The following is a 23,431-nucleotide window of genomic DNA, read 5'->3' on the forward strand; positions in this document are numbered from 1 at the left end:
CGTAGCGTTGGAGGGTTTCCATCTCTGAGCTTCCAGTCTTGACCATCCCAAATGGAGCAGGAGAAGCTCCTGCATAACCATACCCATCCAGACCTGTTGGAACAGTCCCTCCTGTCATGTCCTCATCTCCACTCCCAGCTGGGAAACACCACTTTCGAGTGGTGGAGATTTGCACCTTATTATTGGCTTCCACTTATTGAATGTGCACCTGGCTCCCCCAGTTCCCCACCATGCTGCCCTCAGTCCTGACTGGGGGTCACTTGAGGATATTATGGCAAATGACAACCCTCAAATCCTGGCTGCCATCATGTTCTGCTCCCCTCCACTGATGAGCTGCTGGTACCAGGGCAAAGCAGCTCCTAAGCAGTTGCTGCACTTTTGGAAGGAGCATCTCACTGCTGGATGACTGCCAGTAGCATCTGGACATTTTCTCATTCCTGATGAACCCAAGAAGATGAGGCAAATATTACAGAGTAAAGATTTTCTCAGGTCTAATGCTGAAGGGATTTTCAGCTTCCTCTGAGGGAAAAAAAAAAGACAAAAAGCCTATTGGTCTGTTTGTTTCACTGTCTTTAAAAGTGGGGTCTACATCTGGAGAGTCAAAACAGCATCCATTTCCATGGATTGTCCATGGCTGCTCCTCAGCAGTTGATGGCATAATGTTTCCTGAAATGGCCATTAGCTGAGTATCTTTATGAACAGCTTCCCAGGGAAGTAGCTGCAAAGTTCAATTTGCTGAATTATGAGCACATCTTGGATAAGAATTGCATTGTACGGTACTTGCATTCTGAAAGCATTAACTTAGAAATAAGTTTTCTTTTTTACCTATTTAAAAATAAGTATGTGTAGAAAAAAATTATTTAGATGAGGCTTTCTCTAGTGAAAAAGCCATTTGTACCCCCCCCCCAAAAAAAAAGAAAAGAAAACCTCTTTAATTGGTTAAAGTTTTATTACAAGAAGCCATAACTTAATGGTTCTTGATTTGTGCTGAAGAGTTGTTTGACTTCATGGTGTCACATCAGATTTATCCCAGCATCGCATCCTAGGGAGCAAAACTGAGTTCCCTCTTGTATCTCACACAGAATAAATCTAAGTGTTGTCTGAAATACTTTAAATTTAATTAAGAAGAGCCAGAGTGAAACAACTGTGGATTTCTTTTTCAGAAGTAACTAGAGTGTTCTAGCTCATGAAAGGGTTGGGGTCTACAGTAAATCTCCAGAAGCTTAAAGCTCTCAATACCTTGGGTGAAAGCCCAGAAGCTACAGACTATGACATTTCTTCTCTGGGATGCTGAAATGGCTCCACTCGGTCAGGACGAGTCTGGAGCTGAACTCAGTGCAACACCCAAGTGCTCAGGGGTGTTCAGGTATCTTGATTTCACATGTGCAGCACTGTGATTTCCATGCACTGAAGGCTCTTCACTTAATCGGTGCTATTATCACACCTGATGAGGCACAGCAGGTGATATTTGAGACACTTGCCTTTTGATTCCTTGCAACCAAGCAACATTTAGTAAGAATTACTTAAATCAGCTAATCAAAAACATGTTCAATGACATTAGGATGAAGTGGGCTGTAGAACACATAAGTCAAGTAATTTTTCTTGTGAAAATCTTTCTATAGAGAGAAAAGCAAATAAATACCATATATGGAAACCTCTCTGCTCCTTGGGCTATTAATAATTAATTCCTGATTCCTTATTCCGTATTTCAGGTAAGGTTCAACTTTGTTATAGTGGAACAGTTTTTCAAGATCAGTTTCAGCTGCTTTGTCATGGGTTCACTGGTGGCAACAACAACATGGCAGGAGTGCTTGCAGGTCCCTGTGTTTGCTGAGGAGCTGATTTGCTCTGAGGACTGCCTTGTTCTGATTTGCTCTCATTTGCTTATTTGCTCTGAGGAAAACTGATGGGTCAGGATTCTTGTTCAGAGGAATCTCCTCTGAGAAGGGCCCGTCTGTTGGCAAGACCTGCACACAGAGATGGAGTTCAGCATCTTTCCTCTCAGTTAAGGGGGCCCTTAGGGACTGCCCTTCCCTCTCACATCCCCTGCAGTGGTTGACTTAGGTGAGAACCAATCCCCAGCATCCCTTTCCATGCTGGCTCCCTTCCCTGGCCAAGTGGGACTTAAATTTAATGGCTCTCTGCCCTTCACCTTTCACTGGCCTGAAACCAGGTGTTAAAGTACTCCATAGCTCATTGCACATAAAATGCCCTGTGATTCTTTGTTTCTCACAAAAATGCATTTTTTTCTGCTCATGTGAAGGAAATTGGTGTTAAGCCATGAGACACCCAGCCCTTCTGAACCAACTCCCTTGGGTCTTTACCAGTGGTGCCAAAGAAACGCCCAGAGCTGTTGGATAGTACCAGGTGTGGGCAAACACATGACCAAGTTGCTGTCAGATAAATACTGAAACAGCTCTAGCCTAGATTAAGTCCTTTTTTCCTTTTTTATAGTGAAAAGGGATTGGGTCATGTCCAAATCTTTTATATTAGACTCTGCAACTTTCCTGTTTTCTCTTCCGTTACCAAGGCAAATGCGCCCCAGCTCCCTGACAGTTCACATTAAGCTCAGTGGAGCTGTGTTCAATCACCTTGCTCTGGAAATCAGTGAAGGAGTGAGGGCAGAGCCACCACTCCAGACTGCTCCCAGGATGAGTCACCACAGCAAAGGCTCCTGGCTGAGTGAGCCAGAGCCGCCTCTCTAATGCGCTGGGCTTTCTGCACCCAGGACTTCTCTTCCTTCTTCTTTCTTTTCTTCCTGAGATTTTATTCCTTGTCTTCATTTCTCTCTCTGACCTTCCTGCCCTGCAGAACTCTTTAAGGTTTTAGCAATTAAGGGAGGAAAAGAAGGCATCCTCTTTCCTGCTCCTTGGCAGAGGTGAGAGATGATCTGTGTGCAGAGGAAACCCGATCCTGCTGCTGCCTGGCTGAGTCTGTGGCACCATTGCTTACCCTGTGGGAAGGTGGAGTACGGAGGTTGCCCTCAGGCCTCTGTGACGTGGCACCCATCCCTGTTAATAGCAGGATCCCCCTGTGGGGATCCCCTGGGGCACACAGAGAGTGCCATGAGGAACATCCTGCTCAGAGGTGGCAGAGTAGGAGCAGGGCAATTTGGTAAAGAGGGCAGCCAGTGCAACTCAGGGCCCTCTTGGGACTTTCCAGTTCTCTGCTGAACAGCCTTGAGAAGGGACCTGTCAGATGTCTCTCCCCCACATCCCTGCACTGTTGTTGGACATGAGGGTACAGGGATTTGACCCACTGTCTGCCTCCAGCACAGCTGAGACTCTTGAGTCATCTGCTTCAACAAAAACCCCCCATGGTTTGACTTAAAACATGGGCAAGATTTGTTCCTACCCTGATGAGCAGCCAGATGAGGTGATGGTCCCTCAGTTCTGCAGTGACAGAAGAGGCCTCAGGGGGAATGGTAATGCTCAGAAAATGGAAAGTCTCCCTTCCCACTTCTCCATCCCACTCCCAAATTCTGAGCTGACACCTCTGTCATTGTCTGTCTCAGCAGTGGTGACAAGCACAAAACACTGCAGATGGGAAAGAGCAGAGAAAACTTGAAATTTCCCTGGTTCATGGTGAAGCCAGAGGCTGTGGGCATCAGCTGCTCAGCTGGGAAGTCATGCCTCTTGTGATAGTGGTGGGATGAGTTTTCCAGCAGAAGGAAGATGCAAAGCAGGTCCCACCCTGCCCTGCTCACAGTGGTGGCTGCAGCCTTTTGTGTTTTCATCAGAGAGGTGCAGAAAAAGCCTGAGCAGCGTGGCAGCCCCAGCGCTCCTCACAGGTGCCACAGCAGCAGCCTCTGTGGGTGGAAAGGCAATTTGTGTTGTTTTTGGAGCATTGGGAGCTCTGCAGACATGATGGCTTTTCAGACAAGACTCACTGTGGAACAAATGTGGAGTTTTGGCTCAGGACCTTGTGAGACACATCCCTTTCCCAGCCAGCACCCACACTCGCAGACATCATCAGAGTATTCCCGGTGGTCCCAGAGGGGTGTGTGATGGTTTTGCTGGGTGTACTAAAGCTGAGATCCCTGTCTGCTCACACCCAGCCTATAGGCAGAGATGCCTGAGGCACACAGAACAGCTAATACCCATTGAAAATTGCAGAAAATCATGAAAAAGCAGAGCTGTGCCCCCAGCACACCCATCTCAGAGCCCCCAGCCTGACATGCCCAGCTGTGGCTGCTCCTTCTTACTGCTGAGAGGTTGAGGAATCCTAGAGAGGGGCCCACACCCCTACCACAGCTGAGCCCTGCAGAGACACGATCCTGACCCAGGGAGCTGCCAGGCCAAGAGTGCACACCAGAAGCTTCAGCCAGGTAGTCACAGACCTCATAAAATCACATCTAAGCAACAGATACAATTGTTCAGAGCTGGATTTTTCTCCTTTTTGGGGCTGCATTTTTCTCTTGCTGTTGGGATGGGGGTACTCATAGCACCCCAGGGCACACAGATCTTGCCTGCCATGGGCAGTGCCATCTCTGCATGGCACAGGGATATCAGGTATTGCAGGGGAGCTGTGGGATGAGCCAATTCTGGTCACAGAGATGGCAGTCTGGATGCTTTCTTTTTGTAATCACTCGCATAGATTTTCCTATAGGCTCTCCAGATTTTAGGGAGGTACCCAGTTAGGGTATTCCCCCATCTGGGTCAAGGAAAGTCATCAGATTTCTGCCAAGGTGGAGATTGGGATCAGCACCCAGCTCTGCTGAGGTGCCTGAGGAAATGCTGTCTCACCAGAGCCCCATTCATAACCATGTCCTTTGCTGTCCTGACACCACAGGCGACCTGGGTCCACTCCTCTGTGGGTCCATACTCTGTGTCAGTTTCCCCCAGTGCTGGAGAATTTCATGCAATATAATATATATATACATATATACACACACATACACATAGATACCTATTCCATGTCTCTTGCTGCCTGTTGCTGGCTGGCACAGTGCTTGTGTACATGGGAAAGCATTTGAGATGCTGGTAATAATGTGTTTAGTTCAAAAGGATAGAAGGGCAACTCTTTTAAGTGTGTGAAGACAGGGTGGCCATTAGTGCATGTTTATTGAAGTTTACCAGCTGTGTAACAATGGGCTTCTCTTTGCCATTGTACTTAATTTGTCTGTAATTAAGTTCCTAATATAGAAATAATTTGGCATTTATTTGCTGTAATAAAACTTCCCATTGCATTTAAACTCAGTGTGAAGATTTAAGTATATTTAGGAGACACAGCTGAAGACCTGAAATTAAATGACCCTGGCTTCCTTTTGTAAACAAGACAAACTCAGATAAATGCTAGCAATCAGATGCATGCATGCAGGTCTGTGAGCAGCAGCAGTTGCATGTTCACCCCCAAAGAGAGATGGCAGCCCTTGTGATGGGACAACTCCTCCAGTGTCTTCTCATTGACCTGCTCTGGCCCAGGGCACTGCTCCTCTGACTGATGCTTGTGCTACTTTGCATACCTGTGCAGGAAAAATGCACAGGTGAAGAAAAAACTGCAGGTCTTAAGATCATCATCAGCTATCTTGATTTTCTGTACAGCTTGCACTGGCTTTCAAAATGTTTGCTTTAATGGTTGTGGAAGTAGGATGTTGGTAACATGGCTCTTTCCAGCTGAGCTGGTGCTCAGGAGCAGCCCAGGCATCAGACATAGGTCAGCACAGCTGGGCAACCCCAGGAGACCAAGCAAATTCCTAGCCCAGTGACACTGTCATCCCCAGCCCTGCCCTGTTTAAAGGAGACTGGGTGGGCAAATTTGCTGTACTTAATTTCCAATTAAAAGAACAGGCCAGGGAGACACATCCCGTATCTGCCGGCTGGTGGGTGAGCTGCTGCAGCTGTGGATGTGCGGATGGGCTCCCAGCACTGATAAATGGCAGCTAAAAGCCAGGCAAAACTCTGCCACCACCACTCAACAGGGGTGACGCTGCTCCTGACGTGGTTATTTTCTCCCTGGATATACCGAGCATCACAAGCACGCACCAGCAATAATGTTTTTCCCCCATCCCTTCTCAGCACTCCTGCCCGTAGGCTTTAAATAGCAGGGCCAGATAATCATTAACCATTTTGACGTATTGCAGCGGGTACAGATTGGGAAGTCAGACAGAAAGGACAGAGCTGGAGCAGAGCTGCACTACTGGTGCATCTCCAGCAGTATTGTCTTCCTCAGGGTAAAGCCAGTTCAGCCTGGCCTTGCCCTTGCTGCTCCTTTAGACAAGCTCCCATCATAGTGAGAAATAGGGAAGAATATTATATATATAATTGATTAGTATATTACTCTTTCCAGAAGTAGGGAAGAGCATTTCATGCATATGTTGAAATGGCTGTGGCTGAGCCAGAGCACCTTTCCCTTTTTGTTAACTCTGGTTTTTTTTAATCTAGACTTGGATAATAGAAAAAAAAAAAAAAAAAAAAAGGGCAGGTGCCCTGACTCCAAAGCACACTTCAGTGTTTCAGAAGAACAAGATGGTAGTGAGCAAACTGAGGAGCAAAAGAGGAAACTTGCAGTTGGAGAGCATTTCTCCACTAGTTATTGACAAAGGAAAAATGCTGCTTAGACTCATCCCAGTGATGGGATATAACTCTACAATGGGAAGACGCAAAAATAAATGTTGTGAAGTAGGGAAATAGACCCTTCAAAGGTTTTTTTGAGAGCAGTCCCCAAAGGGATTTGCTGTTTGAGCACTGGAGAATTTGTTGTGCAGACCCATCTTCTACAAACTTGCGAAAATGGGTGTTAGGGATTTAATTTCCATCTCTAATTGTTGTGATTTGTGTCTCCCTTTGGGTTTGCTTTTGTGTTCCTCTAGCTTTTAGTAGCAGAGGACTCTGTACAGCAAAACCTTCCTGTGTATGACAACCAATGGTCTGTTCCTGAGCTCTCTGTACAGCTAGCAATGAGACTCCTTCTCCTTTGCTGTACAAAGGATTTATTCCTTTAATATGCCCCTGGTGCTTGTTTTTCTGCTCATACAGAAGTGCATGTGCACATGTGTGCACGTGGCAGTGTTTTACAAATGCCTGCTGTGGATAGAATTGGGCTTCACAGTATGCAAAAATAGCTGTGTGCCATGTACAAGGATGTAATATTTCAGACGGCTGGAGAAAATGTGATAAATTGGGTTTTTGCTAGATTTGCTAAAATCAAGTTACTAGAGGATTCATCTCCACAGCTGAATCCTGAGGTTGTAGGAGCTGGCAGGACTGTGTGTTTGAGCATCACAGTTAGGGAGGGAGACTGGGTCCCCATGGTGCTGTAGGACATCTGTGAACATCTCTTGGCTCTGAAGAGAGAAGCTCAGATTTCACAGACTCATTTATTACAGAGCCCCAGAAGCCAACGCAAGTCCAGGCTGTAGCTGCAGCTTTTCCCCTCTGCCTTTGCCTGGAGGTTGTTGCTCTTCGTTCCTGCTCCATTCTGCTCCATTCCTGATCCCTCACCATCGATGCCTCCAGCTGCTCATTAGACAAAGCCTGGGTCCTGCACTCATCATTTTGAGCCCTGCAAGAGACCCAGGTGTGCAGTGAGGTGGAAAGGCAGGGATGCTGCAGCTCTGTGAGGTTTCTGTGTGACCTCCTTACTGCTGGGGCCACACTTGTGTGCTGAGGAGCGAAGCTGTTGACAAAGTAAGGCACCAGGGACTGAGATGAGAAGGGCAGACCAGAGGCACAGAGCAGTGGTCCTTGTACCAGGCTGGCTCTTGGTGTAGAAGAGGTTTGGTGAGTGGGGAAGCAAAGGAGTTGTGCCAGGTTCTGGTCCCTCCCCTTTTGCATTCTGTCTGGCAGTACCTGCTCTTCTGGGCTCCTAATCACACTGGCAATGTCCCACCCCAGTCTCAGCCAAGAGCACAGACATGCACAGCCAAACCTGAGCCCCCTCAAACTGGACTTCATGTGGGGAGTTTGAGTGCCAAATGTTAGTGCTCATTCCCACATGCACCTTTCTCCCATCTAATCCTTCCCTACTTCCCTTCTTCTGGTTTGCCATGTGGAAAAGGTTCCACATTGCCAGGTGGAAAAGGTTCATGGAGCCTACAACTCTCCTTGCTTCCCCTCTCCCTTTTTATCCCCTCTAATATGTAATGAAGAGCAGTAACAAGTAGAGCCAAGGCTGGGTTTGGAACATAAACAGTTATTTACAGTTTTGCTAAAATTTCATGAAAGATGACATTTTTAGGTGACCTAGCTGAAACAAATGAAATTACTAACATGTTCACATTAGATTTTGTGAAAAGTATCACTCTTGCCCAGTGTGGTCCTCAGTTCCTTAGGTCTTGAGACCTGATGTTGTGACCTAGAAGCTGAGACAGTTTCCTACCAGGGTTAGCAAGAGCAGGTTCATAAGCCAAGGCAGTTGGAATGGATGTCTTTTACCATATCTAGCAGTGTCCAGTGCCAGGGTCTGTTATCCTGGTGCTCCATCAGGCTAGTGATGAGGCTGATCTGGGCTGTAAGAGCAAATATCTTCTCCCCAATGCTGAAAGTATGATCCAACCTTCCCTATCCCATAGATATTCTTATTCAGCCTTTAAAAGCTTTTTAATCTTGGAGCACAGCTAAAGAGACTACTGGAATCTATGCTATGGCTTTTAAACACTAAACAGTGAGGAGTAAAATGTGATGGCTCTCTCCTAACCTAAATAAGCGACGGCAAACAACTGTAAAAGGCTCCTGAGCTTGTGTGCACAGAGGAATTAAGTCTCATGGTGAATAGGATGATAGCAGATCAGAATAATATGAGGTTTTCGTGGATACCCTGTTATAAGCTGCACCAGAAACAAGGGAATGAGCCAGGAGGTTCAGTGTTTCTACCACCACGCATAACTGTCTGGGTCACAAGCCAGAACACAATTTGTTCTCCATCTTGCTTGCTTCTAGGGTGCAAATAGTCAGCCCTGTAGTTCACCAGTATGACTGTCTGGGATGGTGGACAGTGTGGGAGAGAAATTTGAGGACGTTTTGCATGCCTGGGCTTGAGGAAGCTACCTGGGTCTGAGCAGGACATGAGTCTGCAGCAGAGGCTGTCTCACAACACCACCACCAACCTCAGTTTCTAAAGTAGGTAGCAGAGAGACAAAACCTTGAGGAATGAACTAGTGGCATCTGGTTGCCAACAGAAGTGTGTTGTGCACTGGCTGGAGTCAGTGTGAGTCCTCTGGAGTGGTAAGAGTTGTGCTCATCTAGCTTTTCCTTCAGTGGTGACAAGGCATGTAAGACCCCAGTATCTGAGACCATTACATCCCTGACAGTCTCAGTTCATATCAGCCAAGAAATATTAGAGGGAAAAGGGATGGAAGCAGCATGATTGCCTGAGCCAAACCAGGTAAAAAAGGAAGAAAGTTCAAATGGTGGCTAAGGGAGCTTCTGCCATGCCGTGCCACGTGTGCCATGCTGTGGAAGGAGGGAAGCCTGGCTGATGCTGTCTGTCTCTTTTCAGGGGGAGTTGCTGAGCCCGTGTCGATGCGATGGATCTGTGAAGTGCACGCACCAGCCATGTCTGATCAAGTGGATTAGCGAGAGAGGCTGCTGGAGCTGTGAGCTGTGTTACTACAAGTATCACGTCATTGCCATAAGCACAAAGAACCCTCTGCAGGTAAAGGTACTAGAGACATTTCAAAGTCTATTTATTCTTGTTTCAGTTTTTGTTTCTGGGAGCAAGTGGATATTACCTCAGTGGGTTTTCCTTTCCTGTGCACAGGGATTCATATGTCTGAGACACTTAGAAAGGATTGCTAGGGGCTGGTCCAAAGAGGCCCCATGTTCTGCTCAGTGGTTCTGGGAGCATCCCTCAGGAGTCTGCTCTTTCTGTCCTTGGCAATTCCTATATTCACTTGCCTCCTGTTGAAAATTCCACAATAGTGCTATAACACCTCACAGCCATTCAAATGTGTTCATCCACTGGAGACCCCAGGTGTGCCTGTCTCCAGGGCCAGGCAAGCTCTGCGCTATTGTGGGATTTACTGCAACAGAGCACACAGTCTGTGACTGAGCAGTCGAGACTCCTTGTGTTTGTAGTTGTGCCATTAATCCTGATCTCCTCCTGCTGAGACTCCGCGGTGTTGGCGTGAGGGATGGTGGAGGCAGATGGAGGGTTCTTAGAGCTCTCCTCTCTGATCTCACTCCCTTTTTCACTTTACTACTCTCACACAATCATGGCATGGCACAGGAGGTGTTGACTCTGATACTCTGGTCTCTTCAAGCCTGATTCTTGATGGGCTTTTGCAGATGTGCACACAACAGGTAAAGCACATCTTGATGTGTGTGTGAAAGTCATCCAAGGACCCACGTTCTTTCTTATCTGAAAAGCATTGTTGTTGAGTCAGTCGCAGTACAGACTGGTGATTTAAAATCAGGATTCAGAATGGGGAAATGTGTGACTATTAAAAATGGGATAAATTATCCTTAATAGCTATTGATTTATTGCGGGGGCAATGCCTGAAGATGCATTAATTGCTGCATGCCTTTGCTGAGCATCCTTAGTGCCTCGGCTATAAGGAAGCACATTACACCCAGACACTTCTGCTTAATCAGCATCATCTGGACTGGAGAGGCATTACAGTGGTTTAGAGACCAGGGTCATGTCTATAGGGATTTCGGTCTGTCTAGTGCCTGGCCCTCTGTGGGTCACTCTCTACCAGGAGGCAAGGACAGTGCTGGTGATGGTGCCCAGTTGTACAGAAGAGTGGGGGAATGCAAACTCCTGCTCTCTCCTTCAAACTGTGATCTCTGTGTGGTTTTTTCTAGGCCTGAGGTCACTTACCACATTGAGGAAAAAGGGACAACCCATCAGGACTCCAGACTTAAATGAAGTAGTGAAATTAGGGGGAACATCATGGGGAAACTTTGCTGAGGAGAAGGAAAAACCTGCCTGCTCTCTGAGAGTCCCTACAGCTTCTGATTCAATTTTCCATGAGCCATGGGCTGGTCACATCAGTAGTTTCATCCCAAGCCTCAGACCCAGAGTGTTTTAATTTCTTGGCTCCAGCAACTCAGAGCAGATTGAAACACAGGAGGGGAGATGTGGACAAAGCAGCTTTTGTTTATTTCTGGAAAGCTGCTCCATGAGTGCCCTAATGCTTCCTGTGTTTCAGATTGGGGATGTGATGCTGAGCAGCGCTGAAGGTTTGTGAGTACAAATTTGTGAGCCTTTGTGTCCCCAGAACTGCCTTTAGTGAATGACTCCCAAATGCTCTGCACTTTCAGGTGGCTCAGGGCAATGGGTCAATGACTTTCTTCCTGTTCCTCACTCAGCTAAAATTTGTTGGAGCTGCTCATGGACAAGCTTCCGCCTCACACACACAAATTTCAGAGCCTATGCAAAGCTTCTCTCTCTCTGGGCTCCCCTGTCATAAAGTGGCCTGATCTGATGGTCTTTGCCACAAAAACTGTGTGGCAGAAACAGCTGAGTTAGAGAGCTCAGCTCCAGGAGCAAGGATCCCAGAGAACTGTGCAGATCCAGGGCTTGGAGCCTTCACATTGTTGGCTTAGACTTCACAGCACTTCTCACAGAAGCACTGGGGAAATTTGGAGGATGGGAAGAAGCAACTGGAGTGAAAAGCCACTTGGCCTGGAATAAATGCAGTGTGTAGAGCTACAGCTGCGTGCCTGGGTGCCCTGTCTGGTGCCAGCACAAAGGCACTGCTGGGAAGCAGATGCTACACTGGCATTAATGTGCAAAATCCTGTGGGAAGTGGCTGATGCACCAGGCCAGGACTTCGTACCAGTACTAAGGGCTTGGGCCCCCTGTAACCCATTACTATGAATGCCTCATTTCTCAGTGGCTCTCACCATCTGGTAAGATGCTGAGAAAAGGAGGCAGAGAAGACACAGGAGTTACGATGCCCCAACACTGTATCCCATAAAAAGTCACAGCATGTATAGGTGGGAGGAGCATCCTTTCTGCTTGGTCTGCACCCCACATGTGGATAACACAGGCCAGCTGGACATACAAAGTCCCTGAGCTTTCTTCTCAGGGTCTGCTGGAACTTGGCCTCAGCTTTATCCTTACAAGAAATCTCTGAATTTCTCAAGCACAGTTTTCGGAGGGCAAATACTGTAGGAAGTCATGGTTATCTGTTTTTTCCAGGCCAACCATAATACAGGCAAGGACCACACAAGCCTCATGTCCTTGTCCAATATAATCTATTTGGGTGATGCTCTGAACCTGGCTAGATTCTAACCAGCAACATGGCCTACCTCTCTCCTGTGTCCTGTATCTGATAGACTGCTGGGAAGCCAAATCCAGGCAGCTGGCAGACCCTGGGCTACCTGAAGCATGTCCAGTTGGTCTAAGCATAGCAGCACATCCAACACCCACATGTTCCCTGGGACCTGCATGTTTCTCTGCCCATTTTGACAGCTGCTGCACATTTTTTGGAGTGCTTAGAAGCACAGCATGGGCCAGATGTGTCTGGAGACTCATGGTGTGGGCAGAGAACTTACAGCCGGGTTCATGCATAATTAACACAGGCTCCTTCCAGCCTCCAGGCTATTGCGATGTTTCATACCAGAGAGAGACCTTTAGTCTTCTGTTTTGGCAGAATTAATCTCTATAAATTAACCCACCCCACTCCCTGCTCCCTGGATTGCAGGCAATTAAGAGCAAAGGTCTTAAAGCAGCAATACTGCTAACCTGCTGAGACTGGGGGATTAAAGTTGTTGGAAAACATAACAGGTGTCCTGCCAAGAAGCAGTCGGGCAGCGAATAAGCAAAAATATTCCATCAGCTGTGAACAACCAGGAAATCCAGAGCTTTTGTCCATCCATCCATCCATCCATCCATCCATCCATCCATCCATCCATCCATCCATCCGTCCGTCTGTGTGTCCATCCATCCATCCACCAATCCAGTGGATTCCTGCTCTCCAGTTTGCCAGTTACCGAGACAGGAGTCATGGGCTTGGAGGCTTTAAATGCTTCCTTCCATTGTAATACTTGTGTAAAGCCCATGAGTTTTAAAAGACCCTGAAGGCACAGGACTTAGAAGCACGTGCTAGTACTGCCTGCACCCTGGTGCTGATACATAATGGAGTAGGTATCTGCCTTGATGGGCCTCTGAAGAGTATTTAATTTATACACCTCCTTTGTAGTCAGTCCTGAACCACATCCACTCTGATGCTCAAATTTTAGCAAAGAGAAAATCTGTTTGAACCAACCTTCCCAACAACTGTCTGCAGTCTTGATGAGTTTGGCTCTGATTTACAGTTGTTATCTCTAACTCTTCCTGCATTGTGGGCTGTTTCAGCTCCAAAGATCCCCAGTTATCCAATGCTGGGGTTGGGATCTGGTCTCTGTTCCCCTCTGGCTCCATTTTGTCCATGGTGATGATCTGTTAGGAGCTGATGAGTGCTCTTACATGGCCTCTTCATCAGGATACTCAGAACTGCAAGAACAGCTGTTCTCACAGGGTGTTTGAACTTCAGCCTGAGATCCTGAGCTAAAAAGCTTGAGGCAAGTTTACTGATGTCTCCTGGTAGTCCCAGCCTGCTGAATCAGTTGTGTTGAGCATGAGCTTTGCTGGTCCCTGCTGAGCTTCAGCTACAGCCTGCATGCAATGGGTGCAGTCACTGCAAGAGAGACTTCAGGGCCTGTGTGTTATAACAGGAATTTTCCAGGATGCTGATGCTGTAGCCTGAGTCTTACCCGATGCTGTGGCACATGAAGGAGGGGGGTTTTCATCATTGCAAGTTTCCATTACATGACCCTACTGGGCCCTCCCTCCTCCTCTTTGCTTTTCTAGTATGTGAATAAACCACAACATCTGTAAGTGTACAGCAGGGAAGCCGTGCCACAGCAGTGGCTTAATTTTGCTTGGCAGATTTATATAAAAAAAGCCATCCTCCAGAAGATAATTGATGGCCAGGGTCTTGGGACAGCAGCAAGGGGAGAACCACACCTAAGCTGCAAATGATCCTCTCCAACCTTCTAGGAAAAAAGCTCCTCTTGCTTGTGACCCTGGGTCTGAGAATTCAATTGCTTACTAGCACAGCTCAGGATGTTAATGATGTGTATTAAGGGGACGTGTCAGATACAGCAATAAAAATAAACTGAACTGCCTGAGGCAGGCATGGAGGAGCTCTCAGGGGAGTGCAGGAAGGCTTCTCCAGCAAATGAGACTTCTTTGCAAGCTGCTGCAGTAAGACATAGACATCATCTGCAGTATCTGCCTTGGATATGTTTGTGCTGGTGCTTGGGAACCTTTGTAGACTGCAAGTGCCAAAGAAAGGGAAATACAGATCAGGCATTAAATACTATAGTAATGACATTATTCATCTGTGTTACATTAGCAGGTTTTCACTTACAAACCTCTAAGCAGAAGCACTGAAGCAAGCAGGGAAAGAGCTTCATGTCAAGTACAACTTGCAGGTTTTGAAACAGTGCAGGAGAACAAGTGACATGACTCAAAGGCAGCAGTACCAGCTTGGATCCTGACTAAAGTCATCACAAATGTCAGACCTGAGCTCCTAAGAAGCCCTTTCTGAGGCATCTGGGTTGCAGAGCTTTGTGATTAGAGCAAAATGGGGAAACTGGTCTGAGAGAGAGAGGTGTTTTGCACCTGCAGACATGGGTGGTGTGCCAAAGCACTTGGCCCTGGGGGGTGGTAGCAGAGGACAGACAGACAGCTCCACACAGCTTCTCCAGAATGGTTTGGAGGGTTGGAGCACTTTTCCAGTGCAGGTGGCAGACCATCACAGAGAACTGCTTGGGCATGTTCTGAAGCCATTGTGAGTCTGGAGTTCACAAAGCTGATCATATTATCCTGTAGGAGCCTTTAAAGCTTTTTTGGTACCACGAACTCTTAGTTCTGCGCTGTTCAGCACTGGCAGAGCATCTGTAGAGCTTTCTACCTGCCTAAAGGTCATGTCCCTGACTGACAGCCTGGGTGAGCTGCGTTGTTAAAGGTGCACTTTAGTGCAGCTCAGTGGCTGCCTGGAGCTTGAGTCATTATCAGCTGAGGGGAGAAGGACTCAGCTTTAGGTCTCTCCCCACAAGGTGGGATTGCTTGACACTGTGATCTTGCAGGATCTTGAACATTTGAGCTGGAGATTTGGAGGGAGGGGACTGTGTCTGCTGCCAGGCATTCAGAAAAAGAGCTTTGGACGTTTCAGATGTGCCAGTAGAGGGACTCCAGAGTTGCTGAGCAGCTCTAGTGGGGACCCAAGGATGATAGGGTTACCTGCCAAGTCCTTGGTCTGCTGACCGTAATGAGGGTGGAGAGGCCTTGTGAAAAGGGGTGATTTTCTAAGGGCTGTTATGAAATCTGAAAGGCACAGTGCTGTGATTGAGGTGAGCTCCTAAGGCTACCAGTACAGGGACACATCAAGCCCAGCTCCTGCAGCTGAAATTCATCAGCACGTTCCAGCTCTGAACAGCTCTTGGACCTTTCTGTCTGAGCACTCATGGGAGTAACAGGCTCATGCTAAGATCTTCTATCTCATACGCTAAGATGGAATTAAAAGATGAAAAATAATGACTCTAGTTATTAGTGGCTCAAGCTAGATCTGGGACACTAAATTGCAGTTCTCAGGGTTGCCAGAGAGAAAATACAACATTTATTACTTCTTTTTTTTTTTTTTTACTGGAAAATATTAAATTCTTCTGCATGCTGGCTGTTTTCCCCAATGTTCAGCTTTGACCCATTTACCTCCTTGCCAGAGGGTAATCACACCCCAGTGCCACCTTCTGAACAGAGTCAGGACTGCTGCTGTGTATGTCACTGTCACTTAGTGCCAGATGCAGGGGGAGAGCCTCCTACCCCCTGGCACAGCTGTCAGACTCCAGGCTCTTCATTATAACCACAGTGAACTTCCCAGCAGCCGCTGCCAGCTGAGCAGTGTCAGGCACTGTCCCTGCCAGTGTTTCAGCCTCCCTGTTCCCAGCCAAGGCGAGCAGGGTTTGAGGTTTTGCACTCAGGTGTAACTCTTCTGTTCTCTGAGCCCCATCCCCTTTGACACTGTATTTAGTGCTACACTTAAGCCCCCTTTCTCTGCAAAGCCATGGTGTTGGTTGTACATGGCTTCTAGTTGTAGAAAAAAAACTCCTTCTTCTCTTCCCTTCGCCTCTACCTTGCTACCTTGGAAGGACCTGTTGCTACCAGAGGCCTTACAGTTTGCCAGGCAGATGGTGAGGAGCCAGTCCATTACCTCCTCAAGAGAGAGAAATGATGCAGAATGATTTGGCTGGCACAGGCGCACGCGGGTCAGTGTGAGGGGCCTGCAGTAAAGCCTTCGCACGCAGCACCAGGCTGTGCTCTCAGCACTCTCATTCCCTCTGAGCCACAGGCCGTGGAAGGGGAAATGAGGTCTGGGGAAAGTTGCAGGGGCAAAACTGCAACCCCATGCACATAGCCAAGCTCCCTGCCCACCACATGAATTTAGTACTGGAGCTCTGGGCTAATGGCATTGCTTGCAGATTTGTCCTTCATTGGCTTATGGTGCTGTTGAGAACAAAGCTGAGGAGCAGATGGGAGGACGGCAGAGCTCCTTATCCCACCCTCAGAAGCCAGATACGTGATGAGTGCTGGGTGGCCTTTGCTCTGCCTGATGTCAGGAGAGGAGTTGCACCATTGCACTTCTGTGGACTCCAGCACCCCTGCAGCATTGGGACTTCCAGGCTGTTCACTGTGTCACCTTCTCAGTGGCACAGAGGGGCCAGGTGGATTTGGTGGAGGCATGGAGCATGTTGGGCAGTGGCAGAGTGGGAATGGTTGAAAAGATTACTGAGTGTCCCTAGTGCTATGTTTGCCTTTGGCTGGGTCAGCTGCTGGGGCAGATGGCAGGAAGGAGAGTGGAGTAGCTGGGCCCAGGGAAGAGACTGGGTTTAGCTAAGCCCAGTCCTGCTTCAGTGGGGAACAAGCCCAGTCACTGGGGAACAAGCTCTCTCTCTGCTTAGCGGCTCTGTGGCCATTTCTGTGGCCAACTACCAAATAAGCTGGTACTGCCCACCTTGCTGGTGCTACACATCCATGGTAGACCATTTGAGGGCTGTCTGCCCTTGCAGGATGTAAGCCAAAGAGCAAGGCTGGCAGAGGCAGAGCAATCTCCTTCAGTTGCAACCCACAGACCTCAGCCTCCAGCTGAAGCTCTTGTTTGTCCCTCTCCAAATGCAGCCCTTTTCAGGGAAGTGCATTTGGTTCAGGGGTTTGATCGTTGGTAGCAGTGCCATGCATGCCTGTACCAGCAAAAGTCACTTCTTGTCCTTCTTGCCCTTCAGTCAGGGTTCAAAAGTCCTGGCAAAAAACATTGCTAACTCCTGGCTGGCCTGAGCAGTAAAGAGGTACCCAGTACTTGAACTCCCTTCTTGCACTGCAGAAGGATGGGACAAGGCTTGCTGGGTGATCCTGCTGTCCTAGGATATGTTTGACCAACATGCAGGGCACTGAGATCTCACAAGACTGTCACTTCACGGGGAAACTGATTTTGGGCTGAATCTAGGCTAAAGATTTTCAACTCCTCTGAATCCTCTGTACCTGGAGGAGGTTGAAGTCCGTCTTTGTTTATCCTCCTGCCTGTCCCACTGTGATTTCAAGGGCATGTATCTCACAGCTAGAGGTGGCCTATATACTTTGATGCCAGGAGAGACTGTCTCTCCTCAGCCTGTTTACAGATTTGATTTTTGATTTGCAGAAGATGCTATGGACCATGTCCCCAAGTCTTGTTAAAGACTCCAATTTCTGCTCTTGGTTTTATAGGACAGTTTTCTCAGCAGTGTAAATCTGAGTGGGGAGGTTTTATGCTGGATGACAGAGAGGAGTCTGGGTTTAGGATATTTATAACGTAGCTTATACAAAGCTATTTGACAAAGTGAATGGATTTGGAGGAGTTATTTCTATTTTTTTCTTTTTCTGAGGAAGAAGCATTGATGTTTACCTTGGAACACAGCCTGAACATGTCATAATTTAAAGGCAGAGTGTCCTAACCACAACAACTTGTGTTGTTTGTAGCACGTTCTGTGGGATGTGTATTGCCACTGTGAGATTCTACCTAGGGCTGTGATCATGTCAGATCTCACAAAGTGGCACAGAGCCAGCTCATATGAGGCCTTCAAAAGACAGCTTGGTTCTTTGAGATACTTACTTTTTTGGTACTGGGATGCCCTGGATGAGGATGTTGCCTGGCCTCTGTTTGAGGAAGCAACTGAACTTTATGGTTTGTGATGGCCATCGCAGATCTACTGTCATGGGAGTGTTATTTTTGGTGTCTTACCTTCATCCATCCTGCCTTACTCAGGTTGCTGTTTTTTCCTGGTGAGATGCAGGATTTCTTTCCATTGCCTCTTCAGCAGTGCTGTCAAGAAACCCAAGGCCATGCACTATTGAACAACTGCCATGCTCCATCCCAGATCTGGATGGGGTAAAAGCACCTATGCCCATATGTGCTCTTTGAGATCTCCAAAGCCACTACAATGGTGTAAAACAGTGATGTGCTCCAAGTAACTAATCTCTTCTCTTTTGTCCTTCCTCTGTCCCTCTTCTCCCCTCTCTGTACAGTGGCAGGCCATCTCTCTGACAGTCATTGAGAAGGTTCAGATAGCAGCAGCCATCCTGGGTTCCCTCTTCCTCATCGCCAGTATCTCGTGGCTCATCTGGTCGACCTTCAGTCCTTCAGCCAAGTGGCAGCGCCAGGACCTGCTCTTCCAGATCTGCTATGGAATGTACGGCTTCATGGACATTGTCTGTATAGGTGGGTGATCGTATCTCACACCGTGGCCACGGCCGCCCGCTCACTCACCTGTGGAGAGGAGTGGGACGTGGCATGGAGAGCCAGCCCATACAGGTTGGCTTGGATTGAGTGCCCACAGCTTTTGCTCCTCTTTGCTTTTATGGCCCATTGTTCTCTCAGCTCGTCTGGGCAGCCCCAGAGTGTTTCCTTGGCTGGGGTGGCAGAGGGACCTGCAAAAACGCCAGAGAGAAACAGATGTCTCTTCAGAGCAAGAAGTGGGTGGGGAGGTCTGGGGAGTCTGAGGAGTGTAAGGCTTTAGAGAAACTCCTTTTCTCCTGGAATAGTTAATTTAGGGACTGCCCCACAGGCATGGCAGGGTCTCTCCACATGCAGCTCCTTGGCTCTCCAGCCCAGTCTCTCTGCCAGGCAGGAATGGTTTCCCCTTCATTGGGCCACCTTGAAGCTGCAAGTCCAAACCAGGTCACGGGCCAGCCTGGGGTCCTTGTCAGGTTGCTGGTACAGAGCAGCTCTCTGAGGATGCAGCTGCCTCACTCACACTGCCCAAGCCTGGAGAGCACAGCAGCTGCTGTCAGCCTGGCCCCAGCAGAGTCTCGCTGGGACCCAGTGCAGGTCTGCAGGATGGAGGGACATAGCTGCCAATACCTGCAGCAGCTCCTGGTGAGCACCAGCCACCTCCAAATGTGCCCCTGAGCAGTGTCCACCCAAGCCCAGGCCACAAGATAACTTGTCAGTTAAAGTGACCCTGACAGGAAGCAAAAGGGAACCAGAGAGCTCTTTGTGTCTGGGTCCTGGCATCACTGTTATGAAGTTAGAAGAAGCCTTCTCAAACTCAGTGGGAAAAGGCAGTCATCTTGACTTGCTGGATATGTGTATGTGTGGATAGAGCCCTTCCAGAGGGAAGAACAGCCCCTGTTCCAGCCCTCAGGAGAAGCAGGACAGAGCAGCAGCTGGTGGAATTTGAGTGCAGAAGTAAAACAGACCCAGCGGCAGGGACAGAATTCTGGACTGCACACCCTGGTATCCAGGTTCAAATGGCTCTTGGCCTCAGCAGCCTTCCAGCACAGGACTTGGGCCTGCCAAGACCTATTCCTCCCACTGTTGCCACCACTGTGCTAGCAATGAGATGTGAGCTTGGCCTGTAGAGATCATCCTGCTCCTTCATATGTGATGCTGGTGGAGCTACCACATTTCTCCAGGAACAAAGTATGGCAAAGGGGGTTAAAGAGAGATGGGCAGCACCTATATGTTGGCACAGTAGGCACAATAAGCGATGTCCTCTTGCTGGAGGAATTGAAAGTGGAGAAAAATTTTCCCTATGCGTGTGTGGTGTGCACATGTGTCACCTTGTTGGCAGGGGACGGAAATGGAGAGCTCTGAGCTGGGCGGACATCAGTAACACGATTAACTGGCTTTGATAAAGCTTCAAGAGCTGAGGGGAACTGCTTAGCTCATCTGATAATAGGAGGTAAATCTTCCCACATAGCAGAGAACAAACCATGCCAACCTTGAACTGAAGGGGAACTGGGCAGACAGATCAGATTTTAGGTTTTGTTTACTTGTTTGTTTTTGTTAATTTTTCTAGAATTTGGCCTCTATTTCTCTTTTCCACCTTCTCTGATGGAAAAATAAGTTTATTTGCCTCTCCGCTGATGTCACCATTAAGCATAATGCCCTAAACTGTGAGCTTTGATTTTTTTTTTTTCCCCCAAAGAACAAGCAGACATCCCATTCCCAGGAACATTTCAGAGTCGTGACTTGGGGCATCCCCTTGTCTCATGTTCCGCCCTGCACAGCTGGCAGTCCTGGGGTGCCAGGCATGCTGGCTTTCCCACAGACTCAAAAGCCAGTGGGAAGCATTACAGATGCAGTGAGTTAACATGTCTGTACGTGGGTTCTCTTGCCCAGCACTCAGCAGCTACCCAGAGCTGGCTCCACTTGGGCTGTGTGCAGCACGTCTGCCCGTGCTGCCAGGCAGCCCACCCATGCTCATCCAGGAGAGGGGATGTTCTGGAGCATGTGAGCTCTGTCTCCATTCCTGTAAAAAAGCTCATATGTCATGCTGCCAGCCCTCTGCCCCTGCCACCCTGCGGTGTAAAACTTGATTGTATAGTGCATTTTTGCTTTTTGAAATCTCAGCTGTTGCTGCTGCTGCTGCTGCCAGCTCAGCAGTGGAGAGGAAATGAGCTCTGAGCAATACTAGCTGAGAGTGTGTGTTCACTCTCCTCCCCTCCTCTTCCTCTTCTACCCAGTTCAAACTCAGTGACAAATGAGATCTTCAGCAGGAGCTGTGACTGCCCTGGCTGTTTATGTGGTCATCTCTCTTTTCTGGGTGACTTCTCCTCAGCCCTGCAGATTTCAGTGGGTGCACTAGCACTAGCCAAAAGGCTGGTCTGTCCCACTGAGAGGCAAGGCCAGGTCAGACCCAGGGGAAGGGACTGATCGCAGGGAATTCTTTCCTATGAACACAAGCTGAGTGTTGGGGTTATTCTGCCTGGAGAAGAGAGGAGTCTGAGGATACAGCTTTCCAGTATGTCAAGGGGCCTACAAGAGAGCTGGAGAGGGACTTAGGGCAAGGGCATGTAGTGATGGAACATGGGTCATGGCTTTAAGTTGAGAGAAGGGTTAGATATTAGCAAGAACTACTTTACTGTGAGGGTGGTGATGCACTGGAGCAGGTTGCCCAGAGAAGCTGTGGGTACCCAATCCTTGGAAGTGTTCAAGGCCACACTGGACAGGGCTCTGAGCAGCCTGGAGTAGTGGGAGGTGTCCCTGCCCAAGGCAGGTTGGAACAAGATGATCTTTAAGGTCCCTTCCAACCCAACCCATTCTATGAACACTGCAATTGAGGTGAATTCCTCATTCATTATAACTTTGTGCAGCTGTGATGGATGCAGCAATGTCTCCCTAGAAGGCTTGCAGTGAGTTCCTCATTGTGGAACAGCTTCTCTCCCTCTCTTCATCCTTCTTCCAAACCTTACTGTCTCATGCAGGGTCTTTTGACAAAAATGGTCAAAGGCAGCTCTGGAGATTGAAAGTTCTGCTCCTGACTGCCAGCATGGCCAAAAGCCTCTTGTTATTCATTCCTGGGTTTTAGTTCTACTTCTGCAAGTTTAGGATAAAACCTCTCATGGATAATTACAGTGGCAATGGATCTTGAAATACTGGAGTGTTGTCTGTGCAATCAGTGTCTCCTCCTCTGCAGTAGAGGTCTTTTCCTCTTTTGTTACCTAGCCTGTGGGTGGGTAGGAAAGATTTAAGAACTAAGTCAACTCAGTCATGGGGAAAGGGCAGGACATTAGGTGCACTCAGTTCTACCACACTTGTTTCTTCCAGCTAATGTACAGTGCTGTCTGTACATATTTTTGTAACAGGCTGGGCAGCCTTAGCTAGCAGAATGTGATACCATAGGTGCTACAGTAACTGTATGAATTCCAGTTGTTTCTTCCTCCAGCTTGACCCCTAAGTTTTTCTTTCGCTAGCAGAGGAGCAGAGGCTGAAAGACAAGGTACTTAGTGAAGAGCAGATATGCTGAAACAGAGCTCCTCTGTAGTTCCTGGCAGTTTGCACTTCAGTTATACTTGTGTGTCTCACATCCATTGGGTGAGTCACTGGGCAGCCAGTGACTCTTGTCCTGGAGGCTAGTTTACACACCCTGTCACTGGAGGTGCTCAGCAGGACACTTCCTCTGGCACTGTGGAGTCTCAAAGCTGGAGAGTCACCAACTCTGCAGAGGTGTGACTAAAATCAGACAGGCAGTCAGCAGCTGCCCAGCTGTTTTGTGTGATCTCCTCTCTACCAAGTCAGTAAGGGATTTAGGTAGAAATTTGCCAAAATAGAGATATCTGTGGCAATTTGCATGGACAATCCCATGGCAGCACTGATCTTTCCAGTGTGGAGCCAAAGGTGAGGGCATGAGTGCTTCCTTGCACACACAGCTCCCTCAGCACAGATCATTTGGTTGTTGTTATCCTCATTTGTTCTGAAATGGTCAAATCATCTCCAAGCTGAACTCTCAAAATATGTCTGTTTACTCAGAGACCATTGATCCATGGAACAAAATCCAGGGGTCTGGATTTGACCCTCAGTCACTAACCTTCAGTAATATACTAGTTTTATTTGGACTTTTCTAGATCTAGCATGCCCCACAAAAACAGTTGGAAGGGTCAGGAACCATTGTCTATCTCTTCACCCATGATGAAAACAAAAGCCACAACCAAAGTAAAACCAGTCTGCTCCTCATGATCAGCGAGACAGGTGGTATGGCCTCAAGCACCAGAAGCTATGTCCATCTGGGCAAGATGTGCAAGATGGCCTTTCAACACTGTTCTCCCCCTTGCCCTCAGACATCTAACAGGAGAGCAAGAAGCACTGGAAAAGATTGCTTGGGATTTGTGGGAACCTCCAGTACTGGATTTTATTTAAGAACCTGTTAGAAAACATATGTCAGGAACAGGTTGCAGAGAGAGGATCCCAGTTTGTGAAGGAGGAACAAATTAAGTACTTCTTGATATCCAGCCAGCCTCAATGTCTTTGATTCTGATCTCTCTTTCATCTGTGCTATCTCTGGTCATGTCTGTAGGACAGATATGAGAGTTGGATTAAACTAGAAACTGGTGCTGGTGCCGGCATAGGTATTGCTCTGCTATGAAGTCATCTACAACACAGACATCTGAGATCAGGAACCATATGAGATGGGGACTGTTCATTTGATTAACTGCTCTCTCCATGGTCCATGAGAGGTAAATCCAA

The 23,431-nt window shown here is 48.0% G+C and overlaps 1 protein-coding gene across 2 annotated transcripts in view; it reads left to right on the forward strand.

Moving 5' to 3' along the window:
- MARCHF4 (membrane associated ring-CH-type finger 4) overlaps positions 1 to 23,431 on the forward strand; it is a 105,963-nt gene that overhangs the window by 57,064 nt on the left and 25,468 nt on the right. For both annotated transcript variants that reach the window (XR_008437865.1, XM_053982295.1), the window contains exons 2-3: positions 9,439 to 9,594; positions 18,490 to 18,682. Coding sequence is in view for 1 of the 2 variants with exons in the window: in XM_053982295.1 (XP_053838270.1) it covers positions 9,439 to 9,594; positions 18,490 to 18,682 (349 nt within the window). In the remaining variant the exon portion in view is untranslated. The remainder of the gene's footprint in view (positions 1 to 9,438; positions 9,595 to 18,489; positions 18,683 to 23,431) is intronic.

The sequence above is a fragment of the Vidua macroura genome, chromosome 7, assembly GCF_024509145.1.
Source record: "Vidua macroura isolate BioBank_ID:100142 chromosome 7, ASM2450914v1, whole genome shotgun sequence".
Taxonomy (NCBI): Eukaryota; Metazoa; Chordata; class Aves; order Passeriformes; family Viduidae; genus Vidua; species Vidua macroura.